The sequence below is a fragment of the Eucyclogobius newberryi genome, unplaced genomic scaffold, assembly GCF_026437365.1.
Source record: "Eucyclogobius newberryi isolate DKJ021-1_F unplaced genomic scaffold, fEucNew1.0.hap1 SCAF_3, whole genome shotgun sequence".
Lineage (NCBI taxonomy): Eukaryota > Metazoa > Chordata > Actinopteri > Gobiiformes > Gobiidae > Eucyclogobius > Eucyclogobius newberryi.
Window position 1 is genome coordinate 15,594,221 of NW_027315945.1, and position 19,267 is coordinate 15,613,487.

The 19,267-nt window shown below is 44.6% G+C and overlaps 1 protein-coding gene across 1 annotated transcript; it reads left to right on the top strand.

Moving 5' to 3' along the window:
* Window positions 1-11,096: 11,096 nt before the first annotated feature.
* On the top strand, window positions 11,097-18,900 carry LOC140374275 (sodium-dependent phosphate transport protein 2B-like). The gene is given in 11 exon segments (XM_072461118.1): window positions 11,097-11,223; window positions 11,290-11,418; window positions 12,915-13,058; window positions 13,620-13,681; window positions 13,684-13,733; window positions 14,019-14,214; window positions 15,078-15,173; window positions 15,441-15,552; window positions 17,572-17,739; window positions 18,531-18,647; window positions 18,719-18,900. Coding segments are annotated over 11 exon segments (1,302 nt in total). The 5' UTR covers window positions 11,097-11,150; the 3' UTR covers window positions 18,874-18,900.
* The last annotated feature ends 367 nt before the right edge of the window (window positions 18,901-19,267 follow it).

Below are 19,267 nucleotides of genomic sequence, written 5' to 3' on the forward strand. Positions count from 1 at the left end.
TGTGTAACTGGTGCAAACATAGTTAAGTCATATGCAACATGTGTGTTTCATATGGTAAGAAAATATGGTTTTGATCAATTAGTGTAGAGTTTTTACAAGAGTGTTTCATTTTGCAATGGAGCTAAGGTGTTTTGCTAATTGAGTTTGTGGTTGTGCTAATTGTGTGTAGTGTTTTGCTAAACAAAACAAAACAATCAAAATTGTGTTTATTCAATCGTAAAAAACTGTAAGCGCACCGGACTATTAAGCGCACGCACGGCTTTTGACTTTAACGACTTTAACGTGCGCCTTATAGTGCGGAAAATACGATATATAAAATGATTGAATACCACCCCCATTATTTCTAACACAAATTACAAATGCAAATGCAGTTTATCTGTCCTAAATAAAGTCTGCTGCAGAATAGAGTTTTCATGATGATCAACTATCAATAAAGACATATTACTTCTTTGTGATTTGAATGTTTTTTTCCCTGTTGTGTGAAGCACTTTGAATTGCCTTGTGTATGAAATGTGCTCTACAAATAAACTGGCCTTGCCTTACACAATTACAATCATTCATTTAATCTCTTTAGCAATTGAAAATTCTTCATTAGGCCCGAGCGCCACAAGCTGGCGAGAGGCCTACTAGTTGTGTAAGGCAGCAAAAGTGCACACACAGTGCATACGAAATCAAGCGCAAAGCGCTGGCCTGTTTCCAAACACTCATTAACGCTCTCCTCCACTCATTCATGTCCCATGCATACTAATTAGTAGAAGGAAAATTGAACTATAGTTGTGAAATGTGCGCGAAGCGCTCGTTTGCGCTAAGTAGCTCACAAATGCGTTCCCCAACTTTGTTTCTTGATAAGCATATAATGCATACGAGGGCCAATAACACAAAGTGGGCAGTGCTCAAAAATAACAAAAGTGCCCGTCAGTGACCAGGGACCCACAACATGATGCAGCAAAACGAAAATGTATAGTTTATGATATTTGAAAAATAAATGGGAAGTATATCTTCTTCTTCTTCTTCTTCTTCTTCTTCTTCTTCTTCTTCTTCTTCTTCTTCTTCTTCTTCTTCTTCTTCTTCTTCTTCTTCTTCTTCTTCTTCTTCTTCTTCTTCTTCTGTCAGTATCTCACATGGTTAAAGTCAGTATTGCACTTGGGTATTACAGTATACACATGTTTAGGACTAACAGTGTTTGTTATAAAGTCTGACAGCAGCAGGAAGGAAAGACCTACGAAACCTCTCCCTCCCACAGCGAGGGTGGATCAGTCTCTCACTGAAGCTGATCTCCAGAGCGGACAGAGTGTCCTGCAGGGGGTGAGACTCATGGTCCAGCATAGATGTGAATCTAGCCAGGACCCTCCTGTCCCCCACCTCCTGCACCGAGTCCAGAGCACAGCCCAGGACGGAGCTGGACTTCTTGATGATTTTATCCATCTTCTTCCTCTCCCTCTCAGGTACTTGTATGAGTCACTCTCTCAATGTCCCTTCCCAGGATGTTCACTGGTGAGGGGGCAGTGGAGTGGCGTCTGCGGAAGTCCACCACCATCTCCTTGGTCTGTCCTCGGTCTGTCCCGCTTTGATGAGGAGGTGGTTCCGCTGACACCAGTCCACACCAGTCCAGTCTTCTTCTTCTTCCTCTTCTTTCTTCTCGAGACCTACTCCCATATTTTCACCCAGTGAACATTGACAAAAAGTCATTCCTTTTTTTTTTATTCAAAAATTGAACGCGTCAGAGCCACCAAATGTACAAAAAATGCATTGTGAGAAGGCTGTGGCTGGAGAGCCGCGGCGCGGTCAAATTGCCGCGCAGTTTCAGGGACCGCGGCATTTCCCTTATAGCCCATTATAGCCTCATGGCTAACCTTAACCTTAACCCTAACCTTGACCCGGCGCAGTCTTAAACGGCGCTAAACCGCGGTCAAATAGCGGTGCAGTTTCAGGAGCCGCGGCGCGCGGCCGGCACAAAAATAACATGGCTTTTTTTGGCCGCGCGCCACGGCACTGCAGACACTCCCTTGTGAGAAAGGAAATGGCCAGATAAAATCTGATTGTAGAATCATGAAATTTGGCGCAGAGGTAGATTGTGATAGTGGAAGTAAAATATTACGGCAGCCACCCAACCAAATGTCGGTCATATTGGATCCAAATTTGTCAGATATTCGGCAGTAGATACAATAAAAGGAGGGAAATTAAGATAAGATAAGTCCCACATGGGGAAATTTCATTGGTGCAACGCAGGAAGATACAGAGGTAGATACAGAAGAACAGAACAGATCACTTATAGGAAGTCTGAAAAACACTTTCAGTAGAAGATCTCCTATAAATAAAAACTCCCATAGACAAATAAATAAATAAATACATAAATACCATTGCATGTGATCATGACAGTAATTGCACATGAATATGTGTCACGACGGCACATGGATTGCACATGAATTTCACAGTAATTGCACATGAATTGCACATGAATTCCAACAGCAATTGCACATATGACGGAATTGCACATCAGTATTAGGTTAGGTCAGTATTGCGAGTGTTCAGCACTAACAGTGTTTGTTATAAAGTCTGACAGCAGCAGGAAGGAAAGACCTGCCAAACCTTTTCTTCACACAGCGAGGGTGGATCAGTCTCTCACTGAAGCTGCTCTCCAGAGCGGATAGAGTGTCCTGCAGGGGGTGACACTCATGGTTCAGCATAGATGTGAATCTAGCCAGGACCCTCCTGTCCCCCACCTTAAATTGGGGCGCGTTAGCTGCGGTGGCGTGGCAAGAGCCGATCATTATAATTATACTTGAACGACCTTGGGTTTATAGAATGTATTATTTCCTTACCACACTTGAGTATATGTAAAATATTTTCTGTATTAATTGTAATGTCTATGTCTATGTGTTGGCCACTGTCCAGGTTGTACCCCGCCTAAGGCCCGAAGTCACTGGGATAGGCTCCAGTCACCCGCGACCCCAAAAGGGAACAAGCGGTAGAAAATGGTTGGATGGATGGAATTTAAAAATCTTCTTGGTTATAGAATTTTTTTTGTATATCACTTGTGGAAGGTTATTACTTGCTTTATACATGATTTGAGCTGTAAAAAAAAGTAAAGTACTATATCTGTAAGTTTCAATAACTTTGACTGAACAAACAAAGGATGTGTATGTTCCTGATGCACAGCCTTTTGTAGGACTTGTATTGTTATGATCCTGGTGGCAAAAACCCAAACACAGTCCGGATAAAGGCAAAGTAGAGTTTATTTAGCAAAGATTCAAAATTCCAAAAGGTCAAAACAGAAAAGCACCAACTTAGCTCAGGTAGACAGGCAGGAAAACAAAGCAGGAGCAGCATCAAACGACGAACTGGCACTGAACAAAGGGAAGACTGAGCTTAAATACACCCAGAGAAGCAGGTGCAACGACATATCAAAGTCTAAAGAATAAAGCCTAAAGAATAAAGCTGTTAAACAGCGTCTCAGCAGAGAGCTTTAAGTACCAGCGCTTTGGACATATTGCAGCGGTCTGTAGAGGGAAGCAAAGATGTGGTAAATGTGCAGGAGACCACGAGTATGGGAAGTGTGACGTGGGTGCAAAACTGAAGTGCTGTAACTGTGGGGAAGAACATAGCTCTGCCTTCGGGGGATGCAGGTTTAGCAAAAGAGCTGCTGAGGTGCAGAAAATAAAGGTCTCTCAAGGTATATCCTATGCAGATGCAGTCAAGAAAGTTTCAAGTAACGAGTTTAGAGTAAATACAGAGAGGGGAGCCAGCGCTGCTCCCAGCCAGGGCGAAATGAGAAAGGCCAGCGTGGCTCCCAAGAAGTGTGAAGGTTTCAAGAGTGGAGGTCCCAAGTGTGCAGGTTCCAGAATTAATGAGAATACCCTGGTTGTGGATAGAGAGGATTTTGTACTCTTTATGGTGGATGTTGTAAACTGTGCTGCTCAGACTCAAAGCAGAACTGAAAGGATCAGGATCATTGCTAAAGCTGCAGGGAGATTCCTTGGAACAAAGGAGCTTGATTGGGCAGATATAGAAAACAGGCTAAAGGCGCTAAATGGGAGTCGGAGTGATGGGGGTCTGCTTGTGGGGAGTCAGAGTGATCAGAGTGACGAGATGGGGGTGGGGGTGGTCTCCTGTCCTCGCCCAGTTGTTGTTGTTGTTGTTGTTTTATGGCGGTTGGCATCCGAGTGTTGCATTACCGCCAGACTTTATTCCTCAGACGTTTCGTAGTCCTCAGACTCTGTCGTAGTCCGTAAAAGTACTCCTCCCATTGCTTTGGCGTTACAAAGCCCATGAGGTCATGATGTGTTTTTGTGACTAGAATAGTTGTTGTGTCAGAGACCAACCGGCTTTATTCCAGGGAGACTCTTCTTCACCTTCCTCGCCCTCTTTGACGTTCGGTGCTTTGGAAGTACAAAGCCCATGAGATCATGGGACGTCTTTGTTGTTTTACAAAGCCCATGAGGTCATGGGACGTCTTTGTCGTTTTATCCTTTAGAAGTCCTTCTTCCATCACTTTGGCGTTTCTAGGCCCAGTCTCGTAGACGCACGGCTACCAAGCAGCGACATCAGTGGACATATTAAAGCCTATAGAATGAAGCCTAAAGAATAAAGCTGTACGGTGGAAGCACTGAACGTCAAAGAAGGAGAGGAAGATGAAGAAGAGTCTCCCTGGAATAAAGCCGGTCGGTCTCTGAAACAACAACTATTCTAGTCACAAAGACATATCATGACCTCATGGGCTTTGTAACACCAAAGCAATGGAAGGAGTACTTTTACGGACTACGACAGAGTCTGAGGACTACGACAAAGTCTGAGGAATAAAGTCTGGTGGTAATGCAACACTTGGATGCCAACCGCCATAAAACAACAACAACAACAACAGGATACTAACGTGTATGTCCTTTTTCTGACGAGTGATAAGTGGTTTGAAAAAAGTGTATTTCCCGAGATCTCCACAGTAACTGAAATAAGGTAAGATTTAACTTTTCACTTTGGGAAAAATATTCACATGTGTATTTTTCTTGGACATACAGCAAAATAATTTGCAGCATGATTATATAAACGTACAGCCATATTTTAGCCAAAATTGTCATTTATTTATTTATGATATATTTTATTAATTACTAGTGCAAAATTGACTAGTATTGACTAATTAAATTCAAATCTGACAAAAATGAATCATGATTGAAAACAGACCTTCATTAATTGCAGTTAATCACACTCATACGTCGTAAGGCGCTGGTACAGCTAGCAGCCCGGTGTAAACGCTCTCTCTTTTTTCTCACACTTATTGTGCTTTATCTCCTATTTTTCGTGTTGTTGTGACGTGAGCTAGCTCCCCCCGATCGGGACACGCACTGGAATCGCTTTAAATTAACTTGTTTTGACTTTATTCGGCTGGATTGAGTGTTTTCGTCGTGTCGTGGCGATGTGTCTTGGCTCTGAGTCCCCCGGCTCCGGCCCCGCCCCCCGGCCGGCGCCGTACCGCATTTACACAAAGGAACTCATGAAACTGCGGAGAAAAGTCGTCTTACCCGGAGATCGTCACGTTATCCCGGCGGACATCCTAAGGAAAACGCAACGAGGCAGACGGGCTGGACATAAACTCCGAGAGAAGAGAGGAGGAAACAGGAAGTCGGTTCCCGCCGTAGTCATGGGTAACGTGAGGTCCCTTCAAAATAAAATGATGGAAATAGCGAGCCTCATGCGGTCCCAGAGGATTTATAGGGACAGCAGCGTCTTGATTTTCACAGAGACCTGGTTAACAGCAGAAATGCCAGACTCTATTGTAGGTTTGGACAATTTTCATCTGATGCGGGCGGACAGAACGAGAGAATGCGGGAAGAAAAGAGTGGAGGTCTGGCGGTGTATGTGAACACGAGCTGGTCCAAACCCGAACACTGCACAGTGAAGGAGCAGCTATGTAACAGGGATACTGAACTATTGGCTATTGGCATGAGGCCATATTATCTTCCCCGGGAGTTCTCACATGTGATTTTGATCGCAGTCTATGTGGCCCCGTCTGCCAATGCTGAAAATGCTTGTGAAGCACTGCTCTCCTGCACTTGTAGGCTGCAAACACAGCACCCACAGGCTCTCTTCCTCGTCTCTGGTGACTTTAACCACGCTTCTCCCTCTTCTGTTCTACCAACATACACCCAGTATGTTACCTGCCCCACCAGGAACAATAGAACATTGGACTTGTTTTTTGCCAACACCAAGGAGGCTTATTCCTCTTCCCCCCTCCCTCCCCTGGGCAGCTTGAACCACAACCTTGTACATCTAAGGCCTGTGTATGAACCCATCGTGCGCAGGCAGCCTGTGGTGTCCCGTGAGGTGAGGTCTGCTGAGAGCGAAGAGGCTCTGAGGGACTGCTTCAGCACCACTGTCTGGACTGAGCTTTCTGACCCACATGGGGAGGACATCAACACCATCACAGAGTGCATCACGGACTACATCAACTTCTGTTTTGAGAACATTGTTCCCTCCCGGACGGTGCGGTGTTTTCCAAACAGGCCATGGATTAATCGTGAACTGAAGGCTCTGCTGAAGGAGAAGAAGAGAGCCTTCAGGTCAGGGAACAAGGAGGAGCTGAGGACTGTGCAGAAGGAGCTGAGGAGGAAGATCAGGCAGGCTGAAGCCGGCTACAAGAGGAGGATGGAGGAGCAGCTGCAGCAGAAGAACATTCAGGGAGTGTGGAGGAGCCTGAAAACCATCTCGGGCTTCAAAATCCCCCCTGCCCAGACAGAGGGGGATCTACAGTGGGTGAATGATTTAAATGCTCACTTCTTGAGGTTTGATCGGTCACCCGCCCCTCCCCCTGCACAGCTGCATGCTCCCTCTTCCACAGCTGGACAATGCCCTGCATCTGTTCCTCTTCGCTTATCTGCCCCGGACCATCAGCTCCCCACTTCGCCTGAACTCACCCATCCCCCCAGCACACACTCCCCCTGCCAACCACTGACTGTCACAGCAGCACAGGTGAGGAGTGAGCTGAAGAGGTTAAAAGTGAGGAAGGCAGCAGGACCTGATGGCATCAGCCCCAGGCTCCTTAAGTCCTGCGCAGATGAACTGTGTGGAGTTATGGAGCATGTCTTCAACATGAGCCTGAAGCTGAGGGTGGTACCACAGGTCTGGAAGACCTCCTGTCTGGTACCTGTGCCTAAGACACCGCGCCCCAAAGACCTCAACAGCTTCAGGCCAGTGGCTCTCACGTCCCACCTGATGAAGACACTGGAGCGGCTGGTCCTGGACCACCTCCGCTCCACCGTGAGCTCAGCCATGGACCCGCTGCAGTTTGCATATCAGTCTGGCATCGGAGTGGAGGACGCCGTCATCTCCCTGCTGCACCGCTCTCTCTCTCACCTGGAAAAGCCTGGCAGCTCTGTGAGGATTCTGTTCTTCTATCTTTCCAGCGCCTTCAACACCATCCACCAGCCGCTGCTCCTGAGGGACAAGCTGGAGACGGCTGGTGTGGAGTATGATCTGGCAGAGTGGATCCTGGACTACCTCACAGACCGACCCCAGTTTGTGAGAGCCCGGAACTGTGTCTGACACTCGGACCTGCAGTGTGGGGGCGCCCCAGGGCACTGTCCTCGCGCCCTTTCTCTTCACCCTTTACACTGCAGACTTCAGACATGACACGGACAGCTGTGTCCTGCAGAAGTTCTCTGATGACTCTGCCATCATCGGACTCATCACGGACGACGATGACGCGGAGTACAGAGGACTGGCGCAGGACTTTGTGGACTGGTGTCAGCGGAACCACCTCCTCATCAACGCGGGGAAGACCAAGGAGATGGTGGTGGATTTCCGCAGACGCCACCCCACTGCCCCCTCACCAGTGAACATCCAGGGACGGGACATTGAGAGAGTGGACTCATACAAGTACCTGGGTGTTCATCTGAACCACAAACTGGACTGGACTCATAACACAGACGCACTGTACAGGAAGAGCCAGAGTCGGCTCTACCTCCTGAGGACACTCAGGTCTTTTGGAGTGACAGGGCCACTCCTGAAGACCTTCTACGACTCTGTGGTGGCATCAGCCCTCCTGTACGGTGTGGCCTGCTGGAGCAGCAGCATCACAGAGAGGGAGAGGAGGAAGCTGGACAGAGTCATCAAGAAGTCCAGCTCCGTCCTGGGCTGTGCTCTGGACTCGGTGCAGGAGGTGGGGGACAGGAGGGTCCTGGCTAGATTCACATCTATGCTGGACCATGAGTGTCACCCCCTGCAGGACACTCTCTCCGCTCTGGAGAGCAGCTTCAGTGAGAGACTGATCCACCCTCGATGTGTGAAGGAAAGGTTCCGTAGGTCTTTCCTTCCTGCTGCTGTCAGACTTTATAACAAAAACTGTTAGTACTGAACACTCGCAATACTGACCTAACCATGTGCAATTCTGTCATATGTGCAATTGCTGTTGGAATTATGTGCAATTCATGTGCAATTACTATGAAATTCATGCGCAATCTATGTGCTGTCGTCAAAATAATACATCATATTAGCAGCATAAACACCAGACCATATTTAACAACTGTAGAATACAAATACAAAATACTATTACTACTAATACTATTACTCCAATTAATGAATGCAGCAATTAAGCAATATTACTTTGACTTTACTTTGTATTTACTTAATGCCAAATACATCACACCACAACATAACACTTAAGTTATTTCATTCATATTTACACCCAGAAAAGACCACGCTGACCCTGCCCCTTTAACACGCGGCCACGCCCGCAGCACATTAACCATCACAACATCGCACGTGGCCCCAGCTTAAAACAGTTCAAATAAAGCCAGCAATCTTACCGGCTTCAATGTTCACATGTGGATACACGGTTCTGCAGCTCGACACGTACGAGGCGCTCCTGTCTCTCACACGTACGAGGCGCTCCTGTCTCTCACACGTACGAGGCGCTCCTGTCTCTCACACGTACGAGGCGCTCCTGTCTCTCACACGTACGAGGCGCTCCTGTCTCTCACACGTACGAGGCGCTCCTGTCTCTCACACGTACGAGGCGCTCCTGTCTCTCACACGTACGAGGCGCTCCCGTCTCTCACACACGTACAATGCGCTCCTGTCTCACACACGTACGAGGCGCTCCTGTCTCTCACACGTACGAGGCGCTCCTGTCTCACACACGTACGAGGCGCTCCTGTCTCTCACACGTACGAGGCGCTCCTGTCTCGCACACGTACAAGGCGCTCCTGTCTCTCACACGTACGAGAAGGTACGAGGCGCTCCTGTCTCTCACACGTACGAGGCGCTCCTTTCTCTCACACGTACGAGGAGGTACGAGGTGCTCCTGTCTCTCACACGTACGAGGCGCTCCTGTCTCTCACCCGTACAAGGCGCTCCCTTCTCACACACGTACAAGGCGCTCCTGTCTCACACACGTACAAGGCGCTCCTGTCTCTCACAAGTACGAGGCGCTCCTGTCTCTCACACTTACGAGGCGCTCCTGTCTCTCACACGTACGAGGCGCGATGTCTCTCACCCGTACGAGGCGCTCCTGTCTCTCACACGTACAAGGCGCTCCTGTCTCTCACAAGTACGAGGCGCTCCTGTCTCACACACGTACAAGGCGCTCCTGTCTCTCACAAGTACGAGGCGCTCCTGTCTCTCACACGTACGAGGCGCTCCTGTCTCTCACAAGTACGAGGCGCTCCTGTCTCACACACGTACAAGGCGCTCCTGTCTCTCACAAGTACAAGGCGCTCCTGTCTCTCACACGTACGAGGCGCTCCTGTCTCTCACAAGTACGAGGAGGTACGAGGCGCTCCTGTCTCTCACACGTACGAGGCGCTCCTGTCTCTCACACGTACGAGGCGCTCCTGTCTCTCACACGTACGAGGCGCGATGTCTCTCACATCTTTCAACTAATTTCGCCGGCTTCCACTTCGGGGCAGACATGTGCCGTGCGTCACTATATAGGGTCCGGGTGCGCTATTGACAGCGGCGCATGGCAGTGTTTACGTCTTTTCCAGCGTGAATTTCACGATCTATGGAAGGTTTACGATGGTCTAGATTCTAGAACAAAAATTATATAGTATGTGAGTGCTACATTTTGTATGAGTCCAGAACCGAATCACAGGGGTTTCTGCTTTTTTTGGACTTGGACCGAAATCCAGTCCAGATCAGGTCCGTCGTACCGGTACACATCCCTAATATATACTATATAATTTAATATACATATAATATTGTAAATATATATATATATATATATATATATATATATATATATATATATATATATATATATATATATATATATATATATATATATATATAATTAATATGTATAAACTCGCTGCCGTGAAAATGTTCCATGAAGTAGTTTAAAAGTTTGTGCTGTTTGTGAGGAAGAGGTGATGTAGTTAGAGGCGTGCTCTTCGCGGAGGCTCGTACGCCGCGGTCGTGAGGGGGGCGAGGGCCTTTATTGCCGCGTGCGGCTTTAATTATCTTTAGCATCTGTTCCGATGTACTTTTATTTATTTATATTTTACTTTCCAACTCCCTTTGCAGCTCATCACAGCCAACTCAGTGTTTGCGTTTAATCCAAATTCTAAACCTTTTTCAATAGAAGGCATTTTTAGATTCTCTGGGTGGAGTCTGCATGTTCTCCCCGTGTTACCGTGGGCTCTCTCCGGGTTCTCCGGCTTCCTCCCACCGTCCAAACACATGCATGCGTGTTAGGTAAGATTGCTGACTCTAAATTGGCCCTAGTGAATGAATGTGAATGTGAGAGTGACGTGTCTGTAATGTCTATGTCTCTGTGTTGGCCCTGCGACAATCGCACCGTTTTTACGTTACAGCCAGTGCCTCTATCTGCTTTGAAGCTTCAGGGATAAGAGCAGTGCGTCCAAACGCACCAGTGCACATGAAGCATACTCGTGGACTTATTCTAGTTTATGCAGCACTTGAACATATTTGTGTTTTCCCACATCTTTGAAATTATGTTATTCTTTTGATCCAGTCATGGCTCCCAGACCTGATCACTCCTGCGCTCTCGGTATGTCCTTGTTATCTTAAACTCTTTTTCATACTAAACTTTATGCCATTTATTTTGTTGCCACTTGTACAGACACATGATGGTTCTTGTAGACAACTCTCCAAGCAGTAAAGATGTGGCTATACGCCCTGCCTATTCTACCGTGGATTTGATGAATGATGAGAAAGATGAAGAGGACCATTGGGACCTGCCGGAGCTGAAAGACACAGGGTTGAAGTGGTCAGGTGAGCGCCTTCACTCCCGGTCTCGGAAACAGAAACGATGGGGCTTGAACCAGTGTTTCTGTGCAGAGTTGGACACCAGAGGGAAGATCATGCAAGTCCTGACTGGACTTCTGAAGTTTGTCACTCTACTCGGGCTTCTCTACTTGTTCATTTGCTCCCTGAACATTCTGAATTCTGCGTTCCAACTGGTCGGAGGTAAAACCATGACGACTGCTCAGTATGAACACTGTAATTCTATCATAGAAATAGTGCAAATTGCAAGACCAAGCCACAATTATAGTACAATTAAGTTATGTTTAACAAAGTCAGTGACAATAAGAGATTCTGCTGATGTTTTTTCATATTAATATTTTATAAAATAATATCCACCACTTAAACTTCAAACTCATGTCTGATTAAATAATAGAACTTTATGCCAGTCATTATGCATGCGTTACTTGATCTTTGCCCTTTGCTGAAGTCACGTGAGACAAGGATGATCTCAACGGTTTGAACATTGTATATCTATATTAGCCAAAGTGAAACGTGACTGTACTTTCTAAATGTCAAAATTGTATTGAGCGAATTGCAATCTAACTTTGTTATCTTGAAATCAGGGCTATCAAGATTATTTGGTAAATGTAATAAGTACAACATCATTATTGTGACAAACCCTTATCATTTTCCAAAAAACTTCTGGTGAAAAAGAGCCTCAATTCAAACTGAAGCTGTTCCTGAACCTTTGGAGCTCAACAATTAGACTGGACTCTTTGTGAGACTCTGTAGTTGTAGCTTCTGTTGTCAGACTTACACTGTCGCACAGAGAAATCAGATTTCAAGTCCCATTTTCTGTGGTAAATATATGAAGAGTGAAGCTGCTGGTGGAGGTTTGGTCTGACAGACAGTAGACTGAGGATTTGTTGTGTTTTGTCAATTCCTTTTTCAAAGCTGAAACTATTTTCACCAAAAATGAGTTTTAGGGATTTGTAATAAAGTAAGAAAAAAGTATAGGCGGAATCCATATGAAAGTCGATTAAATTCAAGTTTTGAGCACAAACGGAGCCTGATTCATCCCAAAAGTTTGATTCGACTGAAAATAAGTAGGTTACAGCTTTCTTTTAATATTTTGCATTTACAGGAGCTTGGTAGATAATGGAATGACTTAAATCTATAGTCTTGAATGTATGTATTTTTTCATTCACAAAGTTAAAGTTAAACTGCTCTCAAACTTGTATAGGAATAGTAATGTGTTAGACCATGGGGATTAAAGACGTTAAAGGTTTCACTCTCATTTGATTATACGTTATAAAGAGCTGCTCCGCTGTTACCAGTTGAGCTAACACCTGAGCTAAATTTATCTTCTGGGATGGAAGGTAACAACTGGAAGGGCTTAAGGAGGAAGGGTTTAAGGGTTTGTGTGAACCTCTCTAGACTTTTCTGTTTCGTCGAGTTTGACCCGTCTCCTTTACGCAAGTACAAAACGGCTCTACTTCAGTCCTCTTTCTTATTTATGACTTAACTAACAGTTGTTTAGTCACGTTCAGTAATCGTGAAGCTTGTTTTTTCTCACAATAATCGTAACATTTGATCTCGACTTCAACATTATATAGTGAATCTTTTCTTATCTGCAATGGTAAGTAAAGTCAGTGTGGCCAGGAATAGCCTTGGTTGTCCTTTTGTGTTTCTGATGTTCAAATGCTGTGCTCCATCAGGCAAAGCTGCGGGTGACATCTTCCAGGAGAATGCAGTGCTGGCAAACCCTGTGGCCGGACTGGTCATCGGGGTCTTAGTCACCGTCCTGGTCCAGAGCTCCAGCACCTCCTCGTCCGTCGTGGTCAGCATGGTCTCCTCCGGATGTGAGTATATCTATGCTTAATCGGAACATTTTTGGTTTATTTAGCGCGACAACAGAAGAAGCAACAGCTGCAACCGTTGTTAGAGTCACCAGTGTAAGAGCTGAACAACTGGCAGCAACTCCCACACTTCAACTTCTGCTTTTACTACTTCGTTCTGCTACTTCTGTTCATATCTCATATTACTACTACTACTACTACAGCTCATGACAAGTTCAGGTTTGATTTACAAAACAGCTCATATTCTTGGTTTGATAATAATACAGCCACATATTTAATTATAGACCTGATTCGATCCCAAAACTTCAGAGCTATAGCATTTGAATTAGATTTGCATTCCACCAGGAAAGTATTTGGACAGCTGCACATAAACTGCATTTGGGACAAACTGAGACTTAACTTTAAAATAAACCTGAAAAAGAACTGGACTAAAGCAAGACTGGAACAGGACTAAAGGAAGTCTGCACCAGGACCAAACTGAGCTCAAACCAGGACAAATGTGAACTATACCGCGTCCTGTTTTTCATAAATATCTGATAATAATGCATTATTCCCACGGCGCAGTGCTGGAGGTGAAGTCTGCCGTCCCGATCATTATGGGCGCTAACATCGGGACATCAGACATCACAACACTATTGTGGCCATGATGCAGGCCGGGGACAGGAACAAGTTCAGAAGGTACAATTCACTCCACTCTGCTCTTTCCACACGCACTTTCCTCTGTTTATCAAAGATTTATTAAGAGACTGAATAAATGTAGATAATTATTAATGAATAGTTAATAACATGTTATTTATGGTCACTATCTTATCCACGGTATCACTTTGATGCTCACGTTATACTCAAATTTCTAACCTGAGTTGATATGTCCCCTGATCATTCAATCTTTCCCATGATCTGTTATCACTTCACCTGCCCGTGGTCATAACGTTTCGTCCGATTGCGCGCGTTTGTGATTTCCAGGGCGTTTGCCGGGGCCACGGTGCACGACTTCTTTAACTGGCTGTCGGTGCTGATCCTGCTGCCGTTGGAGGTGGCCACGGGAGCCCTGTACAAGCTCACGGCTCTGATCATCGACTCGTTCAACATCGAGAGCGGAGAGAACGCCCCCGACCTGCTCAACGTGATCACCAACCCGCTCACCAACTCCATTGTGAAGGTTAGAGCGAGCACTGAGCTCAGAGCACGTCTACGTCCTCAGGTAACTGTGCTGTCCAGTCAGACTAACACCTCTGTCGTAGCTAAGTGAGGATGAGTCGCTTTGGCAAACAAACACAGACATAGAAGTGCAGATTGTGAAAAGAAAGCACAAAAGGTTTGGGTCCATTGTAAAATTTGAAGTCCAGTAGACAGGATTTTGTTAATTTTATGGTATTACTTCGACTATAACAACCGCTATTGCGAGGAATCAGCAATATATCGCTATCCGTATCGTATTAACCGATTTTCACCAATGTCGGGAATCAACCAAACATTTTTTGCAGCAATATTTTCTGCGTGTCATGCCATTCGTATTTCTGAACAGTGTATTGTTAACACAATCTTGTAATCAAGTGAAAAGTTAATTTGTAATTGTTACGTCAACTAAAGCGCTATTTGAAGGCCTGGCAATAGATTTAAATGTCCAAGTATTGGCAAGTATCGGTTATCGGCCAAAGCATCATTATCGGCACAAAAAATATCATTATCCCGAACTATTACTGCCATTACCACAACCTCGGTATCTTTAAAATGTTACTGTACATACAACAGCCAGCACACTCTATCCAGCATATTGTGTCTATATTGAGTAATTTAGTCAATCCTTTTTTATATTCTTGCCATATTTTTAATATTTTCCAATCATTATAGTTGTTTCACGTTGCACCTTGTCGCCAGAGCAAGTTTCTGATTAAAACGCTTGCCAAATGTACAATGCAGTGTACAAGATTTACTATGGTAACTCCCCAAAACAAGGACAGGAGGACCGACTGAGACACCATGATTATAATAATTCACATTTTGATCTTTTCTCCCGTACAGCTGGACAAATCTGTCATCACTGGTATTGCCACCGGAGACCCAGAAGCCAGGAACAAGAGTCTGGTCAAGCGCTGGTGCAAAACCTTCTCTAACACGGTGAGCATGACGACGGCAGCACAAATACCTATGCTGCTGTAGTCACGGTGTTGCATTGGGAGCTCACTTTGAATGACTCCTATTGCCACTGCGCTAATGCTATTGTTGGCCTTGTACGTTGTGCAGTGATTGTTTTGTGTTAGATCATACTTTCCTCTGTCGTTTCATGAAAGGGCTAATTTGTGGCAATTTAAAGCTCATATCTTATTATTATTTACCACCACGTCTGTGTTTTGCGCTGAACAGTCTTTAACTGCGTGTCCTCAGTCTGTCAGTAATGTGAGGGTGTACAACTGCACTGCCGGCTCCTTGTGCTGGGAAGAGGGCAACCTGACCTGGACACAGATCAACAACATCAATACCATCAACCTGGAGAGATGTAAGTGTGTTTGACAAAGTTTTACCCGATCTACCAAAGTAAAGGAAACATGAGGAGATGAGATGGTCATTAACAAGGCCAGTTCTTATCCTGATGCTCTGGAGTCCAAACAAAGCCTACCTTTGAGTGTGTTACTCAGCTAATGCCGCGCTGCGATCTCGCTTGCCTGGTCAATATCACGATTCAGACTCCAAGCAACGGGAAATATGAAGCAAGCCACATTTTGCGCAAAACATCTTCAAGTTTTCTTCAGTGTATTTGGAGAGAGACGCTTATGTTGAGCTGGTGACACGAGCCAAACAATGAGTTAGCGACCCCCTAACATTGATGAATGTCATACATGGGAAAAATAGACGCGATCGGCTCGGCCCGAACTCCAATAAAATCGAGGTTGTGAGAACGCCCGTCGCAACAGTTAAAAAAAAAAAAAAACTGAAACTCTTAATCTTTGGCCTAGGCACATGAAACTTGGGACAGTGATAGAGCTACCTTTAACCTCTGACCTGTGACGAGTAAAACGTACCTGGCAGCATCACTCTATGATAAACAGGAAGTCAGCCATGTCGAATCAAAGTGGCACCGCCACGCTTGACTTTTTTTTTTCAAAATCGTACTTGTCCTAGGTTTTTTGTCCGATCGAGGCCAAAACAACACCTTTTGCATTTAAAGACATTGAAATTTAATATATATTCAAAAGAATGTTGATATTCATTACGGTCTCCGCGTAACATGCCCTCAAAAAAAGCTTCATTTCCTGTTTTTTCAAGGACAAGTCACACCTATTGGAATTGATCTGCGGAGCTCATATTTCACTCACTAATGTGTTTTTATGATCTGATTGGAAATAAATACTCATGTAACAAATTTACTCTATAGCGCCCCCTACCCATTGTGTGAAAAACTCAACATTGTCTGATTTGTTTGAAACTCATGGTTTATATTCTCCTCGAGACGCCATGAAAAAGTGCATTAAAGATATTGTGTATTTTCACAATTGGCCAGCAGGGGCGCAATGAATGCCTTCACTTCCTCGTCCTCTTATTTTGATGGGACATTTCCTCTTGTGCCGCGGGCTTAGCATTAGCGTTAGCGTTAGCATTAGCGGTGGGTCTCTGTTGCTAGGTGACGGCGGTACAGGGAGGAGGGGGTGCAGCCAGGTCACCGAGGCTCTCTCTCTCCCTTTCTCCCTGCTCAGGTCAGTGCAGAAGGACCTGGATCACCTGTGACACTTACAAAATAAAGGCCTCTGTGTTTTACAGATACAGAAGGAGTTTTATTTTGACATAGACTGACAGTGACAGATGATAGCCTAAAGAACTTGTTAAAAGTCCTATGTTTATTTCTGATGTTATTTTATACAAAAATATTATTATGACCACACCCCCAGACTAACCCTATGGCCACCATAGTCCTTTGATAATGAAAAGACGCTCAGTCAGCAATTTGGTTCTCGTCAAACTTTAACAAACTCCTCCTAGGGCGTTACGCCCACTGGCCTCAAATTGGTGTACGTCCTCTGGACAAGTGGGGCGGTCGCACGGATGGCGAGAGCCATCATCGCCGCTTCGCGGCTTTAATTTGGAGTTTGTTTTGCTGCCTCACAAAGCAACAGTGGCATTATCAAAAAAGTTGAACTACATTTTACTTTGTTTTTTTACTGAATATAAATTGATTTTGAAATATGTATTGAAATTTACACAGGGTTAAACACTGAGCATCTGGTAGCTGCTTAATTAAACTTCTTACATTAGCATTTATGGTGATAGATGATATTTATCTCTTTTTAATAAAAAGGTAATGTGGCTTTACACATTAACAATGTCTTTGTTTAAAATGAGTGAATCAAAGCACCTTTTTTGAGTCACACTGCACTTTTTTAGTGAATCTGTTCTTTCAAAGCTCACCTCAGGCACATTAGTGTTCCCAAAGGAAGGAGTGACAGAATGTAGAGCACTTTCTACTTCACAATTTCTTCCTGCTTGTATCTCACTAAAGCGCTTGCTTATCTTCTCCTGTCAGGCCAACACATCTTTGCCTACGCGAACCTCCCGGACCTGGCCATCGGTCTGATCCTGATGGCTCTGTCGCTGCTGATCCTCTGCACATGTCTCATCCTCATCGTGAGCCTCCTCAGCTCATTGCTCAAAGGACAAGTGGCTGTGGTCATCAAGAAGGTCCTCAACACCGGTACAAACTAACTCAAGTTTTTACACATTTTAAAGAGGCAACTTCACAGTTCAGGAGAACCCTTTGCTCTAGTTTGGTCCTGTTTTTCTCTTGCTTACTGGTTTACAAAATGGAATGGAAACACACACATTTTCTAAAGTAAATGTGTCACAACTTTGAAACGTCACTCATTACACAAAGTATTGTAGCTTTAGTTTATGTCATTACCAATTCTTCCTCTCGTCTTTATATCTCAGGATCAGTAATCCAGTAGTGGTATTGATAAACCTGCTTGATTGTCAGCTTCACCTTGCCTGGTGGTGGCGCTGATGAGCGATCAGGTACAGAATGTCTGTATCTCCTTTGTCCATTCTGGTCCAGTCCAGTGTCCAGAGGAGGACGAGGAGGAGCAGCAGCAGCATCAAAACGTATCAAACATTGAACATTTCATAAAATCTACAGAAAACTTTACTACAAAGTTCAAGAAGTGTGTATAGTTATGGTTTAGTACTTTTTTTGTTGTGTTGTATTTATGTTTTGTAAAGTTACCTTGGGTGTTAAGATAGATGCTTATAAATTGGGATTCTTGTTATTTTTTTTAATCTAAATATATTCAGTTTGTTATATTTGAGTTTTATTGTTTGAAATGTTGAAGTCAACTCCAGGAAAAATGACTTACCTTACTTCCGGGAACTCTCATTTGGAATTATTGGCCGTAAATCAAACGGAATATCTAGATTTAGTTTATTCTGACAACCACACAATCAAGCTAAGCATTGATATCAACCCTAACTCGTGCTGTGTTTCTCCAGACTTCCCGTTCCCGTTCACCTGGGTGACTGGCTACATTGCGATCCTGGTCGGAGCAGGCATGACCTTCATAGTCCAGAGCAGCTCCGTCTTCACCTCAGCCATCACTCCTCTCGTGGGTAAGGCCCTGCTAAATCACTACAAAGGTTTTCCTCTACTTTCTCAAAACTAATAAACAATTCCTCTCCAGGTGTCGGCGTGATCAGTTTGGAGAGGGCGTATCCACTCACTCTGGGATCTAATATCGGCACAACGACTACAGCCATCCTCGCGGCCATGGCGAGTCCGGGAGAAAAACTGGCTCACTCTTTACAGATAAAAAGTGCTTATGTTTTAGGTAATTAAAGCACTCAATTATGTTCTGGATTTAGATTTCTGTTACTTGAAGATTTTACTACTACAATGAGTGTTCCAAAAATGTACTTATCACTACAGCAATTACTACTCCACATTTTAGACTTTAACGTGTGCATCTGGAACCATCAAAGCATCTAATAGTTTGTGTTTAAGGGAAATTATCAAGTCAAAGTGACTGAAAGTGACTATTTACTGATTAGAAAGTAGCACTACAATTTCTACCTTTATTGCTACCACTTTTCCTACAACAAATAAACAATAAATAACCCATACACGACTACTTCTTTTTGGCCTGACCAGCCAGTCCCGCCTACATCCTGTTCGAATACAGAAGCATCTGGAATCAGACCGCGAAGGGTGTTTAAAAAAAAAAAGGTCCAAC